Source organism: Protopterus annectens, chromosome 12.part0 (genome assembly GCF_019279795.1).
Source record: "Protopterus annectens isolate FY-2018-M chromosome 12.part0, PAN1.0, whole genome shotgun sequence".
In the NCBI taxonomy this organism is placed as follows: Eukaryota; Metazoa; Chordata; order Ceratodontiformes; family Protopteridae; genus Protopterus; species Protopterus annectens.
In genome coordinates, this window is record NC_056746.1 from 457,832,128 (window position 1) to 457,852,858 (window position 20,731).

At 42.6% G+C, this 20,731-nt stretch overlaps 1 protein-coding gene across 2 annotated transcripts in view; it reads left to right on the top strand.

The window, feature by feature from the left end:
- The window catches only part of TTYH3 (tweety family member 3), a 1,772,574-nt gene that overhangs the window by 434,457 nt on the left and 1,317,386 nt on the right, over nt 1–20,731 (top strand). For both annotated transcript variants that reach the window (XM_044089562.1, XM_044089563.1), the window contains exon 3: nt 7,871–7,982. In XM_044089562.1, the coding sequence (XP_043945497.1) occupies nt 7,871–7,982 (112 nt within the window). The remainder of the gene's footprint in view (nt 1–7,870; nt 7,983–20,731) is intronic.

A 20,731-nucleotide genomic window follows, 5' to 3' on the forward strand; every position in this document is an offset into this window, starting at 1 on the left:
AAAACAAGAGACAGCCATTCTCACTACCCCCAGCCAGGCAGAGCCTAATGACGGATGCATCAGATTATGCCTGGGGGGCACACATGGCAGGAAGAGGCATTCAGGGCACCTGGTCCACAAACCAGAAGCATCTACATATCAATCAAAAAGAGATGCTAGCTGTTCAAACTGCCCTGATAGCCTTCAAGGACCTACTTCATCTGGGACAACTACTGATAGACGGACAACACCACGGTCATGTGGTACATAAACAAGCAGGTGGGCACTCATTCTTATCCCCTGTGCAGACTAGCCATGGCTTTATGGGACACAGCATTGGCTTACCAAGTTCATCTGCAGGCACAATTCCTGCCAGGAAAGGAAAATACTCTGGCAGATGAACTAAGCAGAAACCTCATGGATCCCCATGAGTGGCACCTGGATCCCCAAGTCTTCAGCATAACAAAGAAATGGGGACGCTTGGACATAGATCTATTTGCCTCCCCCTCAAAACAATCAGCTAAAAAGATTCTGCACAAGGACTTATCACAGACAAGCTTGGAAAGTGGACACTTTTATCTTTCAACTAGACAAACCTATCAGTGTATGCCTTTCCTCCACTGCCTCTCCTCCCCAAGGTACTCCTAAAGGTCAGGCAGGAGAAACCAAAAATGATTCTGATTGCCCCAGACTGGCCACGCCAGTACTGGTATCCGATCTTAAGGAACTTGTCCCAATGCCCAGCCTGGATCTTACCTCAAATAACTCCTCTACTGTCCGAACAAAACAGTCAGATTCTGCACAGCCAACTCAGGACCCTAAACCTGGCAGCATGGCAGATATAATGTAGCCATACAAAACCACACCTCTTAGTAAAGCTGTGATGGATGTCATTTTAGAAGCCAGAAGGCCTAGTACTAGAAAATCCTATACGGGGAAATGGAGGAGATTTTGCGCTTGGAACCAAGCTCAAGGAACTGATAGAGCTGTCCCAAATATTCCTCAGATTTTGCAATACTTAACTGAGATGCTGGACAAAGGCCTATCTTTTTCATCAATTAAAATCTATGCCTCTGCCATTTCAGCTCATTACAATACAGAGCCACCACTCTTTTCTCATCCTTTATTAAGGCAGTACCTCAGAGGAGCCAACAACTTAAGGCCTCCAAGGAGAATGCCAATACCTGCATGGGACCTCAATTATGTCTTGGAAAAACTCACCTTACCTCCTTGTGAGCCAGCTGCTACTGCGGATATAAAGTTCTTATCTTGGAAAATAGCTCTGCTCCTAGCAATAACTTCTGCAAGACTAGTTTCAGAGCTACAGGCTCTCATGGCTGTGGTACCCTTTATCTTTTTTTATCCAGACAGGGTCTCTCAGAGAACAAACTCTACATTTATGCCAAAGGTGGTATCCAGTGTAGCCCTTAACCAAACAATCCATTTGCCAACTTTTTATCCAAATCCACAGAACAAGGGGGAGAAAATTCTGCATTCTTTGGACGTACACAGACAACTTAGATTCTACTTGGACAAAACTAAAGTTTTCAGAAAAATGGAACAATTACTAGTGGCATATGGCACAGCATCACAAGGAAAGGCCATCTCCAAGCAGACTATTTCAAAGTGGATAGGTCACTGTATTCGTTTCTGCTACTCACAGCATGGCAAACCAGTGCCTAAGGGCATTAGGCCACATTCAACCAGAGCTGCAGCCACTTTTGCAGCCTTTCTCAGGGAGTACCAACCAAAGACATTTTAGAGGCTGCTACTTGGAGTTCAGTGCATACCTTTACAAAACATTACAGTCTGCCTCTTTACTCTAAATCCAGGGCAGGCTTTGCCACTGCAGTTCTGCAGGGCCTCATAGCCGCTCCTAATGCTGTTTAGCTCCAGCCCCCCAACCATAGCTTTGGGACTCCACCCAAATGTAATGACTGCAACAGTGAAACACGAAGAACATAGTACAGTTGTGTACATTTACTATAAATGTAGATGTTCGAGTGTATTCACTGTTGCAGTCCAGGTTACCCACCCGTCATCCCCCTTATTTTTGCTGGAACCTATCTTTACTTCTCTAATCTATACAACCTAGGTGGTGTATTTGCTTATAGATGAAGGTAAAGCTTATTTTGGTGAATGTATGTTTTATTTACATAATTTTAGCCCACCCTTTTGGGGGCACCTGACATCTGGGGCAAGACAAAACTGAGTAAAGTGGCGTTGGCTGCATCTTTTATATCCCTGATGACCTGATGTCAGGGAAGAGGGAACAGCAACTGACGCAGGACCCAAGACTTTGGAATTCAGGCTGACTGAGGGCAACCTGCCAGCAGGATAACCCAAATGTAATGACTGCAACAGTGAATGCACTCTAACATCTACATTTGTGATAAGTGTACACAACTGTACTTTTTCTCAGCTTTGTTGGCATCCTTCTCCTTGGGGCATTCTGCTTTTGAGGTGGTAGAGAAAGTGTTCTCTTCTAGAGGACAGATTATTCCCTCCTGGATTCTTCCTTCTGGCTCCCATATATTTTTGTGTCTTGAACCTCAACACTCTACTCCACAGGGGCAGCCAGCCAAAAGTCTCCTGGCTACCCAGCAGGTTATACATGTATCTTCCAATACTTCTCCGGAGCATTCCTCCAAAGTCATCCCTTGAACAAAAAAGTTTAAGAGGAGGCACTTAGACTCCCTTTAAGAGTCAGTCATGGAAGATGACTATTTCGATGAATGGGAAGGGGTCCCCAAGATCACCGCCTGATGAAGTATCTTTTGGAGACATTTTGGAGATCCTTAAGCAAAGGGGTGGTTTGATATGCTGCTAACCCTTCCCTGGAGGAATCTGTATTCCTAGAGGCATTTGGGTCTGGCCATCTACTTCCTGGATGAGCTCCTGGATTTTCTCCCTGTGGGTGTGGTTGAGCTGATCCCTGAGAGACCAGATAGGATCCTGGCACTACCAAAGGGAAAGAGTTCTGGGGCAAAGGAGTACCAGAAGGTGTCATGGTCATAGCAGTGGCTGCAAAGAAAACCCATGGAGCAAAGTTCATCTGTTCAACCCCCTAACATGCAGTCTAGGACATTGGACAGATTTGGTAAGCATGTTTATGCTTCAGCGACTTCCGCACTTTGGTCGCTGAATTATTTACATACTTTAGCAGACTTCAGAGGGATTTGATTAAATAACTCTCCAAATCCCTCTCAGGAACAATAACAATAACTTTAGAGTAACAGACTTCCGCTGCTTCACAGTTGGCTATCCTTCAGTCCCTCTCAAATTCATCCAGGAGGCTCATTTCACATGCAGCTGAAGGTACCTAAAGGGCAGCAGGTTCTGACATTTGCCATAGGAGACATGCCGAATGCACTTGTGTGATTTCATGGAGCCCTTTAAGTCTTCCTTCATCAATGCTGGTTTTGACGGAAGTTCGTAGTTTGGTCCCAAAGTGAAGGACACACTATCCAGATGCGTGAACTAGATGGTAAGACCTTATCTTGCACTGGGAGCACATTTTTTTTGACCTGTCAAAGAACCTTCTGTAGAAATCCAAGAGGTGGTCAGGAAATGTGGTTCAAAAAACCCCACGCTCCTTTCCATGGTGCACGTGGAGACAATTCTTCCAAGGGCAGAGGGAGGAAGATGCTGCCCACGTGACATAGGAGGTCCACAGAATCAAGGATCGAGGGATTTTCATCTCTGACCAATCCTACGAGCACTCCTGAAAGGAGGCCCTATTGTCTGGATGCAGTTGGGGATCACTTATTCCAACACCAGAGAGTCTGGCTAGACATCAAAACAGATGGTTAAGGTGATTTGAATTCAAACCAAGAGATGAAAGGTTAATATTGGCGGCAGAAGATAGCGGGCTTACTTGCATGTTGATTTGCAAAGGCCAGTGAATATATGGGAGAAACAGACAAATGTAGGTTTTGTAAAACGGAATTGGAAACAGTTGCACTCCTCATTGCTGATTGAGACATACTAATGGCAGAAGGACTATACTGAAAGGCATAATAATTTGGCAAGACTGTTGCACTTTGGATTGTGCAAACATTATGGTATTGAAGTGGCTGAAAAACACTGGAAACATGAACTACAAAGCATCATAGGAAATTATGAAGTTTATATCGCATGGGATCACCCATTATCAACAATTCAAAAGATAGATGCTAGAAAATCAGATATAGTGGTCCATGAAAAGAAGACAAAAGTAGCATTGACCCAGTGACTACAGTGTCTTGCATATATAGAGAGAGAGTCATAAAATGTCAGGATCTGCAGGCAGAAACGAGAGCAATGTGGAAAAAGATACCAGACAGTTCCAATAGTAGTAGGAGCAACGGGTCTTGTAAAAAAGAATCTACAATCGTATTTAGATATGTTACCAATACATACGAATTGCAGTGGGTGCTGCAAAGAGCACGTTTGGCTGAAATCAAACCATACTGATTTCATGAACTTTAATTGTACTTTGTCCTAGGAATGGGGTCCATTCCCGTCATGGTATTAGAAACCCAAATGATTTGGAGAAATTAAAAAACTGGAGAGGATTATTTGCAGAGGTTATATAATACCCTTTTTTCTGCCCCGCCATTAAGATTAAACAAGATTCTCTATGTTCTACCCAATGAAAGAGAAAAGAAGTAGCACAAGAATTTAAAAAAAAAAAAAAAAGCTGCTAGAAAAAAAGTCATGAAACCTACTAAAGATTCTTTTTAGTGCCAAAGAAAACAAGGGACTGGAGACCAGTTTTGGATCTCCACATTCTGAACAAATTGGTTCAGTGCATGAAGTTTCAGATGGTCAAGGTTCAGTGTATTTTGACATTTCTGCATGACATTCAGAATGACTGGATGTGCTCACTAGATCTTCAGGATGTGTACTATCAAGTAAAAGCTAACAAGCGAGCCAGAAGATAGCTATGCTTCCGGATGGATGTTGGTCATTACCAGTTCAGAGCTCTGCCCTTTGGTCTCGCCACAGCCCTCAGGGTGTTCACCAAATGCATTGTGGTAGTAGCAGCTCGCTTGAGACTCCATCGATCCAGAGTGTTTCCTTACCTGGACAACTGGCTAATAACCGCTCTAACCTGGCATCTGTTTATCAAAGCAAGAGATTATGTACTCCAGTTCTGCTCTCACCTAGGCATTAACGTCAACTTCAGCAAATCTCAGCTAGAACCAACTCAAGTGCTAGAATTTACAAAAGCCATGTTCCAACACTGTATCAGTGGCAGGCTCCCTTCCCCTGCAAAGGTACAAACTATTCGATTTTAAATCAAAAACATAATTCAGAATACCTTAGTCAGCCCGACTGATTCTGCAGGCTTTAAGGTCAGTGACTGCTGCTATAATTCTGGATCTATTGACAAGATACTATATGAAAATTTTGCAGTGGATCCTGGCAACTCAGTGGTCCATCCTGTACCAGGATTTGTCCACTGATCTATAACTCAGGCATGCAAAAGGTACCTTGGGTGGTTGATTTATTCAGAACAGATTTTACAAGGCCACCCTTTCATACTTACTCTGCCCAAGATTGTAGGCCCAAGATTGTAGTGACCACAGATGCTTCCCAAATTGTGTGTGTGTTTGTGGGGGGGGGGCAATTCTTGGGAAAGACGGTCCAAGGCACCTGGTACCCAGAAGAGGCCAACACTTGTATCAGTGGCCTAGACAGGAGAGCAGTTCTCCTAAGTTTTGCAGGCATTTGAAGACTCTCTCCCTTCAGGGACTATTGTGATACAGATGGACAAGTATGTCAGTAGTCTGGTACATCAACAAACAAGGAGGAGCGAGCTCCTTACCCCCTTAAGTTGAGAATTTGTAAGTGTGTGTGGCAGTGGGTGATCTCATCCAGTTGATTTCTGGTGGCAACTTACATTCTGGGGAAATTCAGCATGATAGCAGACAAGTCGAGCAGGTCCCTATTACCTCACTAGTGATCTCTCAAGAAAATTGCAGAGAGAATATTCTGCCAAATGAGGCCAACCGTGCAGCGACCTCATTGTATCGCCCCTGAACAAGTGCAGCAGGTTCTTTGCCCCAATCCCCCCACCAGGGGAGTCACCGAGAGATGCCCTGCTGTGCGTTTACCCCCTACTCCTCCAGTCCCCAAATTTCTTCGGAAAGCATCTTGGTTGAAGAGCAGTCATCCTCATTGCCCCTTATGTGCCTTGTCAAATTTGGTTCCCCTTCCTTTGGCCTCATCTAGTTCATCCTCCTTAGATCCTGGATCCAATTTCAGGCCTTCTGTTTCACTCGACAGACGGACATGATTAACCCGGACATTTTGGGCAAGCAGTTGACCACATGGTTTCTCCAATTCCATTGATAGCTAGGCAGCCTAAGCTCTCTTCTCCTGCCCATCACATTCTTTTGAATTCCCACAAAGCTTCCACTAGGAAGATTTACACAAGTAAATGGAAAAGCTTTGTTTTTTTGGGCACAATAGAAAGATATTGGCCCCTTTTCTGTGACCGTACCCAAAGTTCTTGAATTTTTAACTAGTTTTAATGAAGGGGCTAGTTCCTGAACAGTTGAAGTGCAATTAGCTGCTATTTTCAAGTTTCATTTAGGAGTTTGACCGTTCCTGATGACTTTGTAAGGGATTTATAAAAGGAATATTTTTTACTGAGACTACCCCTTTTAGAGATCCTACTCCACTGTGGGATTTGAATTTAGTGTTGCATGCCCCTGAGTCACCACAGTGTGAATTAAAGTTTTTGATTTGGAAAACTATATTTTTGGTAGCCATACCATTGGCTAGGAGAGTTTCAGAACTTCAAGCCGTACCTTGTAAAGCTTATTTAATTTTCATAAAGGTAGGTTGTCCTTACAAACCAATCCATTTGTTCTTGCTAAGGTTGTCTCTGTGTCAAACATTTATCTATCAGTCTCCTAGTTTTCTTTCCAAATTTCTTGAACAAAAGGGCATACATTTTATACTTGTTAGATGGTAACAGTTTCATTTCAGTCTGCATAGAACTGAAAAATTCAGAAAATCAAATCAATTTTGTCTGTTTCAGAATCCATTTTTGGGAAAGCCAGTTACTAATACAACATTAGCTAAGGGGCTAACTGATTACATTTCCTTTGTCTGCAACAGATTGGATTTATCTTTGCCAAAACCCTTGAGGGTTCATTCAGCCAAGTCCATGGCAACCTCTTCAGTATTTCTATCCAGATTGTGCATGGATGATATTTATGCTGCAGCTACTTGGGCTAATTATCATACTTTTAGTATTTGCAAAGTTGATCTGGTGTTTAGAAGAGCAGCCTTTGGCTCAACAGTACTCTGGGATATCCTTTGAGTCCACCCGGGATTTATGTAGTTGGGGACTCTGTCCCACATGTTGGGGAACGAATGAAAATTTACAATATCAGGTAAAGAAGTTATGTATTCGCCATAATGTTCTATCTGTGTTGTCCATTTTCATTCCCCAACTCCCCTCCCTCCAACCCCCTACCATTTGTTCATGACTTCTGGAAGAATGAAAAGTTACTGTGGGAACTAAATTTCCTGTTTTTGAGCTCCAGATAGTGTCTTCTTATATAACCATTATTTCTTGCATTATTATTTAGCAATGAAGGGCAGCAAATAAGATCTGAGATATGGAAGGGACTAGAGCATTATGGGTATGGGAGAAGTTCGAGTTTGCATTATCCATGAACTGTAAAAAGTGGCCAAGTCTGATCTGAGCCCACGTTACACTTGTTGAGGAAGAATGACAATGAATAACACAGATGGAATGGTATGATGAGTACATAACTTATTTTGTTTCCATTACTTAAACGGTGAAGTTTGCAAACTTGGTTTGCGTAGTGTGCACTGTTCACGCAAATTGGTATATTGTAATCAAATCCCCCCTCTTTTCTTTATCTAGTGCTGGCATTGCTGTTGGGTTCTATGGCAATGGAGAGACAAGTGATGGAATTCATCGATTAACATACTCTCTGAGACACGCTAATCGCACTCTTGTTGAGGTTCAGGATAAGGTAAGTGCTTCCTATGCTTTAGAGCAAAAGTTGTCTTTGTTCTTCGGAGAGTGTGAGGTTCTTGTTCGTTGTTATTAGATCAGTTGCTAAGTCGCAGTGTGAATACTTTTTGACAATTTGGCTCATTATTTTGTAATTATCAGTATGTATAAAACAGTGTGGTGAATAAGAAGTGAAAAAGTAAAAGGCTTGCCTGTTTCCTTTTACATGTCTTGAAACCAGGAAAAAAATTATAGTAGAAAGTATACCAGATATTGATGTTCCAGTACTGCAGTCACTGAAAAAAGTGGGTCCATTACATGATGAACTAGTTCAAGGTTGTTTTAGAAATTTTGACAAAGGCTACATGAAATGAACTTGCAGGGGAGGAACTTGGAAGGTAACGGGTTCATTTTCACATAAGTGAATTGAAAGGTTGCTATGAAGAAGGAAGGAAATTTAGTTAATTGTTCTACTGGCTACAGTCAACTTGTTAGTCATGTATTGTGGCATAGCTGAGGGTAAATTTTCTGCTAGAAATTTCAGTTTTATGAGCAAGGAATAAACGGTATTACAAAGTGCAGTATTTAACAAAAAAATCCAAATAACGTGAAGATATTGCTCCTGAATGTTCGGAGCTTTAACTAAAAATGTACTCCATACAGGCACTGCTTACCATGGAATGTGTTAATATATATAGTGAGACCACTTGGCACATCTGTTAAGGTCTTTGCCTCCCATGCACAAGGTACAGAGTTCAGTTCTGACCTCTGGTCAGTACCTATATGGAGTTTACATGTTCTCCTTTGGTCTCTGTTGGGTACCTCCCAAAAACATGCTGAGTGTTTTAAACTCAGCCTCACCCAAGAATGGAGCTGTGGGGAGCAGCACAGACTCTAGATGGTGTCTTATAAGGGGAAGAGTTGTATAGACCAACAGCTTTGGGTATCAACTGTGCTGCGCAGTATCCTGAAGGTAGGCAAAAACAGATCAGACTGTTAGTCATATCAGGGCTACGCCACTCAATCGTGTAAAAATTGGCTCTAGGTGATTTGCTCGTGTTGACTAATGTCACCAAATGGGCATAGGTATTTGCTGGTGATAAGTGGATTGAGGATCTGGCCTACACTAGGAACCCATGCTGACAGATGGCAGAGTACATGTGCTTCTGTTGGCCAGTGTGTGCCCATCTAAGCTCAGCAGCCTTGGGTCAGTCTACTGGTCGGCCAATGTCCAGCTGTCCAGCTTAAGTTACATGGGATAGATGTGTTGAGCAAAAGCTGGATGTGAAACTTTTCAGCCTGACAAACCTGAATTAAGAATTGTTACACTCAGTGGTTCACTAAGAGGACCCTGGAAGTGGTTGACATTATGGTAACGAGGAGACTGGACAGCCTGTGTATCCAGGAGACGAGTGGGAAGGGTAGTGTAGTAAAGCCACTTGGCTTGATGTTTAGCGTGTACTATGCAAGAGGAGGACCAACTAGAAATGGTGCAAGAATTGTGATGTGGGAGAAATTTCAGAAGACTGAGGGATATCTTCAGAATTAGTGAGAGAGTCATGACAAACAGACTGCAGTGTAAGGATAGGGCAGCTGTTCTTTATCTCCGCCTATGCCCCACAGCAGGGTTGTGATAGTGAGGACAAGAGTGCATCCATACAGCAGTTGCAGGACAACATGAATTGGTGATAATGGGTGACCTAAATGTACATATCAGGACAGAGAGAGCAGGATATGAGGACTTCCTGGGTCTACATGGATGGGGCAGCAGGAATAAGGATGGACAGGCCATTCTACACTTCTGCTTGGCAGGAATGCTTGATGGTGGTTAACACATGGCTTGGCAAGACAGACAGTCACAAGATCACATACAAGAATGGTTAGCATGCAGCTCAGGTAGACTTTCTCCTGATAAGAAACGGGCACTAGGATAGAATCTTTGATTACAAAGTCATCCCCAGTGAAACATTCTGCCCATAGCATAAACCATCAGAAAAGCTGTAATGTGAATAGATTTGTACAAAGGCCTAGATGTTGACTGGAAAGAAAGTGCAAGAATTCAAGGAATTACTCAGAACTGTAGCATATCAGGAAGGGGAATTGGGAAGAGTTGAAGAATGGCAGCGCCTCAAAACAGCATGAGTGAGGACTATAGAACAGGTATAGAAACGAGCCAGATATCGAAATAAGGTACATAAGTAATACTGATGATGGAATGCAGAACTCCAGGAAATCTTAAAAAGAAAGAAGTGCAGGAAAAAGTTTGAGACAGACCAGGCTAAGAAGGAGTTCTGACCTGCTAACAAAAAAGGCTGAAAGGAGTTGAAATAGCATTGAATAAGGCATCAGGGGCACTCTGCCAGCTTCTTGAAAGTGACTTGGTAGGTGGCATAAAACTCTAAATTTTTAAGGCAAAGACAGAAAGATGAACAAGATGGTTGCACACCCTTCATAAGGGATGCTAGCTACAACTTTGTTCACCAGCCCAGAGGAATTTGAAAGCAGATGGAAAGAATACTTTCAGCATTATCTGAATGAAGAAAACCCCACAGATGCTGTAGTGCCCCAGACACAGCCTACAATGAAAGTAGAGGAGCCTACCTTAGAAGTAAGGTGTATGCCAGATGACTGGAGAATAAGCATTCCAGTGGTAGTGTTCAACAACGAAGGGTCATTCACAGCTGTGGGCAGTACAGAGGTTTCAGACTCCTTTCACACTGCATGAAAACACTGGAGAGGGTAACTGATAAATGAATACAGAGGATAGTAGAAAGGAAGATAAGAAATGAACAGTTTGATTCAGATCAGGCTGCAGCACAAATGACCCAATGAGACAGCTACATAGCTTGGAAGAAGCTAGAGCCGAGGAAGGAGTCCCAACTGAGCATTCCTAGGCTTGGAGAAGGCATAGAACAAGTTTCCCAAGAATGCTAATTTGGGCAGTCCTGCAGTGGTTAGAGATTCATTTATTTATTTATTTACATTTGTTTGCCAGGAAATTCTGACTGGACGCATGTCCTTTTTCAGCAGATGCCCGTGGAGAAAAGCTTCACATCATGTACATGATAAATAGAGATACCAAGTCGCAGCAATAGTAAACAACATTACAGGTTGTTGGCTTTAATACAATAACAAGATATTGATTATCCACAGTATATATAGTAAATGTTGCGAGTTAAGATAGTTTCTTGTCATAATATTAGTAACAGAGTTGTCAGACAAGATTTTAAAGTATGTAAAGACAACTAGCTAATTCTGACTGTGGTTAGTAGTGGCAGTAGTATAGTTGGGTTAAGAGTCTAGATGGGGGGGGTGAGGGTGTTAGTCTCGATTAGAACAATGACAAAGCCAGTGTAAATTTAAGTGGAATTTGAGTGCAGTCTTGAAAAGGCTGCTGGAAGGTAGAGTAGTTAGAGGGTGGAAGATTGTTCCAAAGTTTAGATATGGTACATGAAAATATGGCTTCTCCTGCTGAGTTTTTGAGTTTGATAACAGTGAGTTGATTTTTGTTGCTTGATATTAGGGGCCTAGTGGAGTGATAGGGTTGGAGAAGGGTTTGAAGGGAAGGGATATTAAGGGAGTCGTTAATAAGTTTGAGCGAGGGTGGGTTGATTAAAGTGGAGTTGTGGGAGTTCTAGCCAGTTTAGTTCTTTAAGGGAGATACAATGATGGCTGCGGTAGGAGATTCCAGTGGCAAATTTAGCAATTTTTTTGTAACAAGCATCCAGCTTGTGTAGGTCTGTCTGTCTAAGGTTGGCAAGTATGGGGGATGCATAGAGTAGGGTGGAGATTAGCTGGGAATTGGCTATGGAGATTCTATCCGCCTTGGTTAGGAATTGACGGCTTCGATAAAATGCACCAAGTTTCTTGTGAACTTTTTTTATTGTGAGTGATATGTGGGTGTCGAATCTAAGTTTGTTTATTTCCACACCGAGTAATTTTGTGTATTCTGATGGAGAGATGATGGTACTGTCTTTGGCGAGAATGTTGAACTGGAGGGTGTTTTTGGTGGCTTTGGAAGGTTGGAACAGGAGAACTTTTGTCTTACTTGGGTTGAATAGGAGCTGATTGTTGGCTAGCCAGCTTTCTACAGAAGAGAATGACTCCTGTGTGATGTGTGATTTGTTGTAGTTCTGGTAGAGTGGTGGCAGAGCAGTTGAGAGTAGAGTCATCTGCGTACTGTGTAAGAGATGCTTGTGTGGTGGCTGTATGTAGGTTGTTAGTGAAAAGTGAGAATAGCAGAGGGCCAAGGATAGACCCTTGGGGAACTCAGAGTAACTGGGAGGTGAGGGTGATAGGTTATCGTCTCAGATTACTGATTGCTGGTGTCCGTGTAGATAGCTATGGAACCTGTTGCAGGCTGATTGTGAGAAGGAGAGGTTGGGGAGAGTAGAGAGTAGTAGCTCATGAGATACCATGTCAAAAGCCTTTGAGAGATCTAGAAATATGGCAGTAGAGAAGAGGCGATTGTTTTTGTGATGAGGTATAGTGTTGGTGAAGGAGAGCAGAGAGGAGGTAGTGCTGTGATATGGCCGGAAACCATGTTGGGTTTTGGAGAGGAGATTGTTAGCTATGAGGTAGTTGGAGACATGGGTGTTGATACAGTTTTCAAGCATCTTGGAGAGAGGGGAGAGGATAGCAATGGGGCGGTAATTGGAGATGGTGGAGGGGGTGCCTTTGTGGAGGGGAATGACGTGGGATATTTTCCATATCAAGAGAACATAGCTTTCTGTTATGGAACGGTTGATTATAATTTAAATTGGGTAGGCTAGTGTTTTCAAGTATTCAGAGGGGAGGTTGTCAGCTGCAAGTTTGGTGGGTTTAAGTTTTGACAATAGTCTTTTTATGTTGGAGGTAGGTACTGAGGTGAAGAGGAGGAGTGGGGGGTTTAGGGTTAGGAGTTGGGGGGGCTTTTGTAGGGAAGTGTTTGTTTAGAGATGTTATAGTTTCAGTGAAGTGTTTCTTGAAGGATTCAGCAATAATGCTGGAGGAGGGGGAAATGGACGGCTGGGGGTAGCATCCTTCCCAGGGTGGAGGATAATGTTAATAGTGGACCAGAATTGCTTAGGGTGTGGTTGGTAGAGTTTAGGGTAGATCAAGGAATGATTGCCTATCTGAGTTATTTTTTTTTGTTAGTCGCCAGTGCTCCCAGGCCTTATCTCTGGATTTCATTCGGGTTCTGGTGGTCTTTTTTAACCATGGGGCATGCCTGGATCTGACTTTGCCATTTTTTACAGGAGCATGGGTGTTTAGGATGGAGAGGAAGATACTGTTGAAGTGGACAGCCTCACCTAGGTTGAGGTATTTTAGTGGTGACCAGTTAATTTTTTGCAGGGAGGAGATGGAGTTGGGGTTGAAGTTGGACTTGTTCCGTATTTGCTTCTGGATAATGGGCTTGGGACTGTTTGTGTGGTGCTGAATTAGGAAAGTGGGGGAGTGGTCACTAAGACTGTCAGGTAAGCAGCCTGCTAGGTAAGAGTGACGGGCTTTGTTGACTAGTATCCAGTCAAGTAAGGTATGATTGTGGGTTTATATCACAATGTTGAAACCCCATAATTTCGAATCATGTTGCATCGAAATGGAAAACATCGAACCCTAAAAAATCAGCAACATGTAGAGTGTATGTTAAAAACAAATTGCTCCATGCAGGGGGCAAGACACCCTGCACACCACCTGCCACATAAATATACCACTTTGGAGATCACACTTCAGTGCACTACAGTGCAGAAATGGATGATTTCCATTTCCTACACTGTAGCGCGATCTCAGAGTTGGTATATTTAAGTAGCGGGTGTGTGGGGGTGCATGAGGTCTTGCCCCCCTGCCTACACTCTTAATGTGTTATGTACCCGTTGGAAACTGCCATTGACAGCAGTTCAATGTTTTGCTGTTTCAATGTAACCAGTTCAATGTAATGTGTTTCGAAATTGTGACGATTCGATCCGATATAAACCCATGATTGTTAGGCTTTTTGTTGATTCGGATAGGGGATTGGATGAGTTGAGTGAACCCATGGCGATTAAGGTGAGTGGTTGGGAGATTGTTATTACAGGATAGTCAGTTGATGTTAAAGTCGCCGAGAATGATGGTTTCCTGGGGTAGAGATAAAGTAGCCCAGCTCAGGAGATTTTCTAGGGGTGTAATATTTTGCCCTGGTGGGAAATAGCTTCCTATGATATTGATTGTTTGGGTTTAGTTTGAGATTGGCATAAAGGATTTCTTCATTGTGGTGAAGGGCAGATAAGTTCAGGAGTTGAATATTGAGGTGGTGTTTAAATATCAATGCTACACCACCTACTTTTTTGGATGATCTGTCTGTGCGAAGGATGTTGTATTCAGGTGGAAGTATTTCCTCACTTTTGATGTGAGGTTTGAGCCAGGGTTCAGTTAGGAAGAGAATATCTGGGGAATATATGCTTATGCTGGCATGTAGTTCTTGGATTTTATTGCATATGCTTCTGATGTTTAGGGACATTAGAAGTAGGTCTGTTTACTTGTTGGCTAGGAGTTGAGTTGAGTTGTGGGGGGAGATTGTTGGACTAGGGTTTGTGGTTGGGTTGGATTTGGATGGACCAGGGCTTGGATGGATGTCTCCAGTGAGGACTAGTTTATAGAGGGTGTTTAGGATATGTTTTATATACATAGTAAATTGCTTATGGCATCTTAGGGATATTTTATTTATGTGTGTGTAAGGTATTTGGTAATGGAGTGTGTGTATTGGGAGGATGTTTTTGGTGACGGGGGTTGCGTAGTTATAGTGTAAATGTTTGAGGAATGGTGTTGAGAGAGTACAGTGGAAGTTGTTGGGGCATGTGACTGTGGAGCCTTGGTAGGATGTAATATGAGCTAGAATTATGCAGGTTAGGATTATTATATCGGGTAGTATCTTGATTGTGTTGGATGTGGAGGGGTGACTAGTGGTGTAGCCTAATTGGTGGTAATTAGGGGTGGGGTTAAGGCTAAGAATAAATGTAGAGGTACTGGCAGTGGGTGGTAATAGGGGGCAGGGAGGGGAGCAAAGTGAGCGTAGCAGGCTAGAATCCCCCAGGCTAATGATTGCAGAGTAAGTGTCTAAATAGCCCAATTTGTTAGTTATTAGAATCTAGTAGTGAAAAACAATCAATAGACCTGATTTCAGCTGTATCCTTTCTGGGTAGATACCTAGTTTGAAGCAGACAAAAAGTGGCAGTTTAAGTACCTTTTTGCCTCTATTTTATTACAAGTGGGCAATTCCAGTGTATTTACTGGGTTATCTTTTTTTGCCTAGAGCTTTATCTTAGTTTACTGACTACTAAAAAGAAAAAGTTAACTGGGGAATGTATTTACAGCTGATGGGGGTGGGGGGAGCAGCTACTGTTTCTAGCCGTGGATAGAGCCAGTTATTTCTGCTTTAGACCAGGTACTTTCTACAGTAGCAGGCTAACAGGGAAACGTAGCTAGACACCTACAGTAACTTATTTTATTTTTAAAGCCCTTGAGTCTTTGTGGCTGGTTTCTTCACTGCAAATGTGGCCAATGGCCAAGGATTCAGCAAATGGGGGACTGAAAGAGAACCCGTTTGCAGGGACAGTGGTCACTAAATGAAAAGATGGAGACAAAAATAATTATTATGTTAAGGCCTCTGAAAGGGGAATGAAAGAGAAGTGCTGTAAAAAGTAACTGAAATAATAAATTATCACCCAGGCAGGAAAGGGTATTGGGTTTAAGAGTAGCAGCATGTTACACTATTTACACAGATACAACGTTTTTAGTAAAAAAGGCTCAGGCAACTTATGCGTTCGCATATGAAGCCCTTGACATAAAAAGCACCTTACTTAGTGTTATGTACCAGATAATTTAGGTAGCGCATGAATTTAAAGAGACAGTTCTATCACAGATATAGCAGTGGTAAACTATCACACCAATTGTATATAACAGTACTTAAGTATCGCAACACAGACATTTACATATCTACATTGCTATAATATTTCTCATGGTACAGCATTTAAAACAACTAAGGATCGCTCTGACTTGGCTTCAAAACAGGACTTTTAGCCGTAATACGGTGTTCTGTATTTAACTTATACTTTCCTTCAAACTGAATCACAGAACACTCAGTCACACTGCTTAGCATCTATTTTAACTATGAAGTATGTACTAAACAAAAGTGATGAGGAGTGGCAACCCAGTTTGATACTATAGCATCTGTAAGTGCTAGCAGCACGAAGCACACTAAGCACCAAGTCAGACTGGAAAATGATACATTGTAACACTTTGTCTACAACTTGTATAAATAGGAGACCAGTTCTGCAACAGTAGCAATACTGACAGTAACAAAGCAATAGAACAATTGAGTCTGTAGAAACCTTAGCTGCAATATAAAATAAGAGATCCCAAAAAACATTGGTAGACTTAGTGCAGGCTGTGTAGAAGGACCCAGTGACTGAAGTATAAACAGTGTTCAGTAAAACAGACTGGTTTCCTGTAGGAGTGGGTGTGCATCAGCATTCTTCTCTGAGCCCACTGCTGTTCATACTGTTGAATGGACTAAATTGGCAGACAGGTCGAAGGAGACCGATCAACAAAGTTGGTGTGTGCAGATAATGTGGCATTACAGGTAGACTCTGAGCAAGAGCTTTAGCAAAGGATAGGGGAGTGGAATGCAAAGCTGAAGGCACATGGGAGGAAAGGGAGTACAGATAAGACTGTTGTAATGGCATAAAATAGGTGAAATCAGAAGAAGCTGAGAGTTGAGATAGAAGGGAAAATAATGGGACAGGTTAACAGCTACAAGTGTCTGAGATAGGTGGTTGAGAATAGACGTCTGAATGAGGAGGTCAAAGCTAGAATCAGTGGGGCTGCAGCCAACAGCGTAGTGTACGACAGAAGAATGCCAAAGAAGCTGAAAAGTAAGGTGTACAAAACAGTAGTGCTTCCAGTCCTGCTGTGTGATGCAGAAACCTCGGCAATAAAGACAGATCAGTTAAAGCTAGAGGTGAAGTCCCAGAGATGAATGGTAGGATGCACACTGTGGGACAGATAAATGAGGACATCAGAGCAAAAGCCAGCGTGACCCCAGTTGCAGAGAAGGTCAAAGAGAATAGACTACAGTTCTTCAGACACGCAGAAAAACAGAAGACAGTCTGGTGAAGATGATTTGGGACAGACAGGAAAAAGTCTAGGGGAAACGAGGGTTCATAAGTGCTTGCTAGACTAATTATTAAAAGAGCCTTTTTAAGCCAAAACATGCATCCCAAATCTCTAACAAGTTCTCATACCCTTGATAAGCACAAGCAGGGGTGTAGGAGATAAAACCTTTATTGGCAGGGGGCCTGGGAGATGAGCCATTTACAGACTGCCAGTGTCCATTAGAGACATAGGTGCCAAACCAGAGATGAATTTCCTGTTCCCCAACCAGTTGTCCAAGTTACACTTGAATTGGGTTAGGGCAGAACTCTGGCTCACATGGCTGGGAAGCCTGCTGCAGAAAAGGGGTAGTCTCTGGGATAAATACCTATTTCTCCAGCAGGCCGTGTTTGTATCACAGGCAAGACTTAAGTCTTTAGAAAAGGTAATTCTGGTACTCTTGTTTTGTGGATATGCAGGAAGTCCATCAGAACAGGGTCTGACAATGCCCTGTATGCCAGGCATAGATGTCTCCAACAGCCTGTAGGAGACGGGATACAGGAATAGGCCCTTGAGGTGGTCTGTATAGGACATGTTACTTATGCTGTGTATTCTTTTAGTGAGGACGCTCTGTGGATGTTCCAGTTGGATGTGCCTGGTTAGGTACATACACATTGGGGCATTGCACTCCGATATAGGTCTAATGAATGCTAAATACAGTGAAATAATAACTTCATTGGACCTAGCTAGATCCCATTTTTTGTTTATAAGGTGCACAACATACAATGATTTTCTCAATACTGTAGACACATGATGTGAAAGGCTAGATTACTGTCTGTGTCCCCATGTTCCTGACCACTGGGTCAGCTCTTATAGGTGTGTTGTCAGTTTGATAGTTAGCAGGGGTGGATATCTTCTTGAAGGATACTATTATGCATTCCTTGGCATTTAGTTTTAGTCCATGGCTCTGACACCAGTTATTTGTTTGTGTCAGCCCTTCCTGGAGAAGATTTGTGTCTGTGAGGAATTCTTAGACTGCTTGCTAATTTGCAGTCCTCTCCAATTTAGTCAGCCAGAGGCCACTGACATTGGCCTTGATTTCAGAGAAGTAAATGCCAAAAAGGACTGATCCCAGGACCGATCCCTGAGGGACTCCACTTATGACTGGCCTCTTTGAAAAGGTGGACTCCCCAATTCTAACTTCCTGGGTCCTGTCTGTGAGCCAGCTGGGTATCCACTGGGTGACATAAGGGTTTGTCTAACCTCAGGTTTAACAGTGCCCGAGTGGGGGTATTGCGTCATTTGCACTGGCCAGGTTAAGGTAGGAAGTGTGAACTGTTTTGCACTCCATTGATTTGGTGACCTTCTCAAATAAGTCCACCAGGTTGAGTAGGCTTGGCTGTCCTTGATGAAACCAAACTTGGTTGGCTGCAGTGTCTGGTGGTTTTCTACATCATTATTGATCATTTCTGTAATAATTCTTTCTGTGGCTTTGCATAGGAGACCAGTGAGGCTTAAGGGTTTGAAGTTTCCAAGGACCCCTTTTGTGCAGAGGGGTTACTTTTGCTGTTCTGCATTCATGTGGCATTGAGCCTGTTTGGAGGCTACTGTTAAATAATAATTCCAGAGAGCTTGATATGGCTTGTTTCATGCTATACAGAAGGCATCCTGGGATATTGTCTGGGCCGATTGATGCAGTGTTTTTGGCCTTGGAGAGAGCATTAAGGACCCGTGCCCTAGTGATAGCAGGGGGAGTTGTATTTGATGGTATTTCCGGAGGGAAGGTTGAGGGGGATAGCAGGTTAAGGTTGGAGCTGAATTTGTTGGCCAGTAGGTTTGCTATACCTTTTGCCTCAGTGTAGGGGTGTCTCTTTACAATGAGCTCTGTGCACAATTATGTACTGCCTTGGAGATTTGTTGATGTAGCTAATGCAATGACCCATGGTTGTCCTTCCCTGGGTAGGGTTACCACCTGTCCCACTTTGCGAGGGAGTCTCTCTTTGGGCAGTTGTGTCCTGCAAAGATATTGTAAGAATGGCAACTGTCCTGAAATATTAGGGCAAAATTATTTCCTATATTTTATGTAATAGTTACATAAGACAGTTATTCTGCATCTGAAACACCTAAATGTTGTAAAAATCAGAATAAGCAACTAAAATGCTACAAGAATAAGCTTTTATTTAGGCAAAAAAATGAAGTCCGGCCCCTTGTACTGGCTGTGGGTATGTTTTGGCCTGCAAAATCTGATGTTTGTACCACAATTGTCCCACACTGGCCATTTGAAAAAGGTGGCAACCCTATCCCTGGGAGGCCAATTTACCTCAAATTTGGCTTTGGTAAACTTTTTGTTCTTCTGAATTGTTTGTTTAGTTTGAAAGTGCGTTTATCCTGCTGGGTGCTCGCCTCCTAATTTTTGTCATGATTTTCTTCCTTCTGTTATACAGCCTATTGATGTGATTCCACAAGAGTGCCTTTGTTTTTTTGAATTAGTTCTGTACTTCTTCCTGGTGGGTACAGCTGCCTCTATGCAGCTATTAACATGTTTATATAGGGATTCTCTGAAATGTTTTGCATAGGCAGCAGTGTTATGGTTTATGAGGGCTTGTAATTTTTCCAGGTTATCACTTAATAGTAGGAAGTTAGCCTTCCAGTAGTTCGAAGTCTTCCAGGATTAACTGAGGTTCCTGGTTTTATTTTTATTTTTACTTCAAAGGAAACGTTTTGTGGTTTGATCTTGCCAAAGAAGACATTACATTAAGGGGTGTGCAGCACACTGCCATAGTAGTGAGAACCAGGGCCAGTATGTTTGCACCCCTGGTCAGTGTATTGGCAGTCTGGTCCAGGGAGTTTGTGTTTATAAAATCCAGGAATCTCTGTGCCTGTGCATTTGGTTTCTTGTATGGTTCCCAGTTAATAGTGGGGTAATTAAAAGCACACATGAATATGGTAGTGGATTTAATGGTGAGTATTTCCAATAGGTTTAAATACATGTGTTATGGGTTTCGTAGGTCATAGAGGGGGACCAGTAGTTTTCAAGGAAGTGGTATGATATTTTGCCTATGGTAATTTGAACGTGGAGAAGCTCAAGTGCATTGCCCTGTTTGACCATCCTTGTTAAATCGAGATACCTCCACCTTTAGTCCTAGTCTGTGTAGTAGCTGGTCTAAATGTGTAAAAGGCATTATAGCCTTGCACTGTCCATGTGCTGTTCATGGCTTTAAACCATGTCTCTGTGACCACACAGACGTCCGCATTCTCTAGGGTGAGGAGAGCTTGTAGGGAGTGGAGTTTTTTGTTTAAACTCCTAACGCTGAGCAGCAACACCTTTGATTTTCTACATCAGAAGTACTTTTCAGTTTGGCATTGCCTAAAAAAGGCACTATGGGGGAGGACAGTGTTTTTAGCTAATATTCAAAAGCCTAGAGGAGAGAGCTGCAGACCATCCGTGGAAAGGCAGAGTGATATTTTGACCATCTTCTTCCTTGCTGACTAATGTTGCACCTCCTTAGAATGACACCAGACACTAAGCCAGTTATTAAAGTCAGTCATCTTCTCTAAGGATGATGTCACAATATGAACAGAAGATAAAATGCTTCTTGATGCTAAGCTCAAACCAGTATGGGATACACATTGCGAGAGCTCCATGATGTCTCTTCATATACT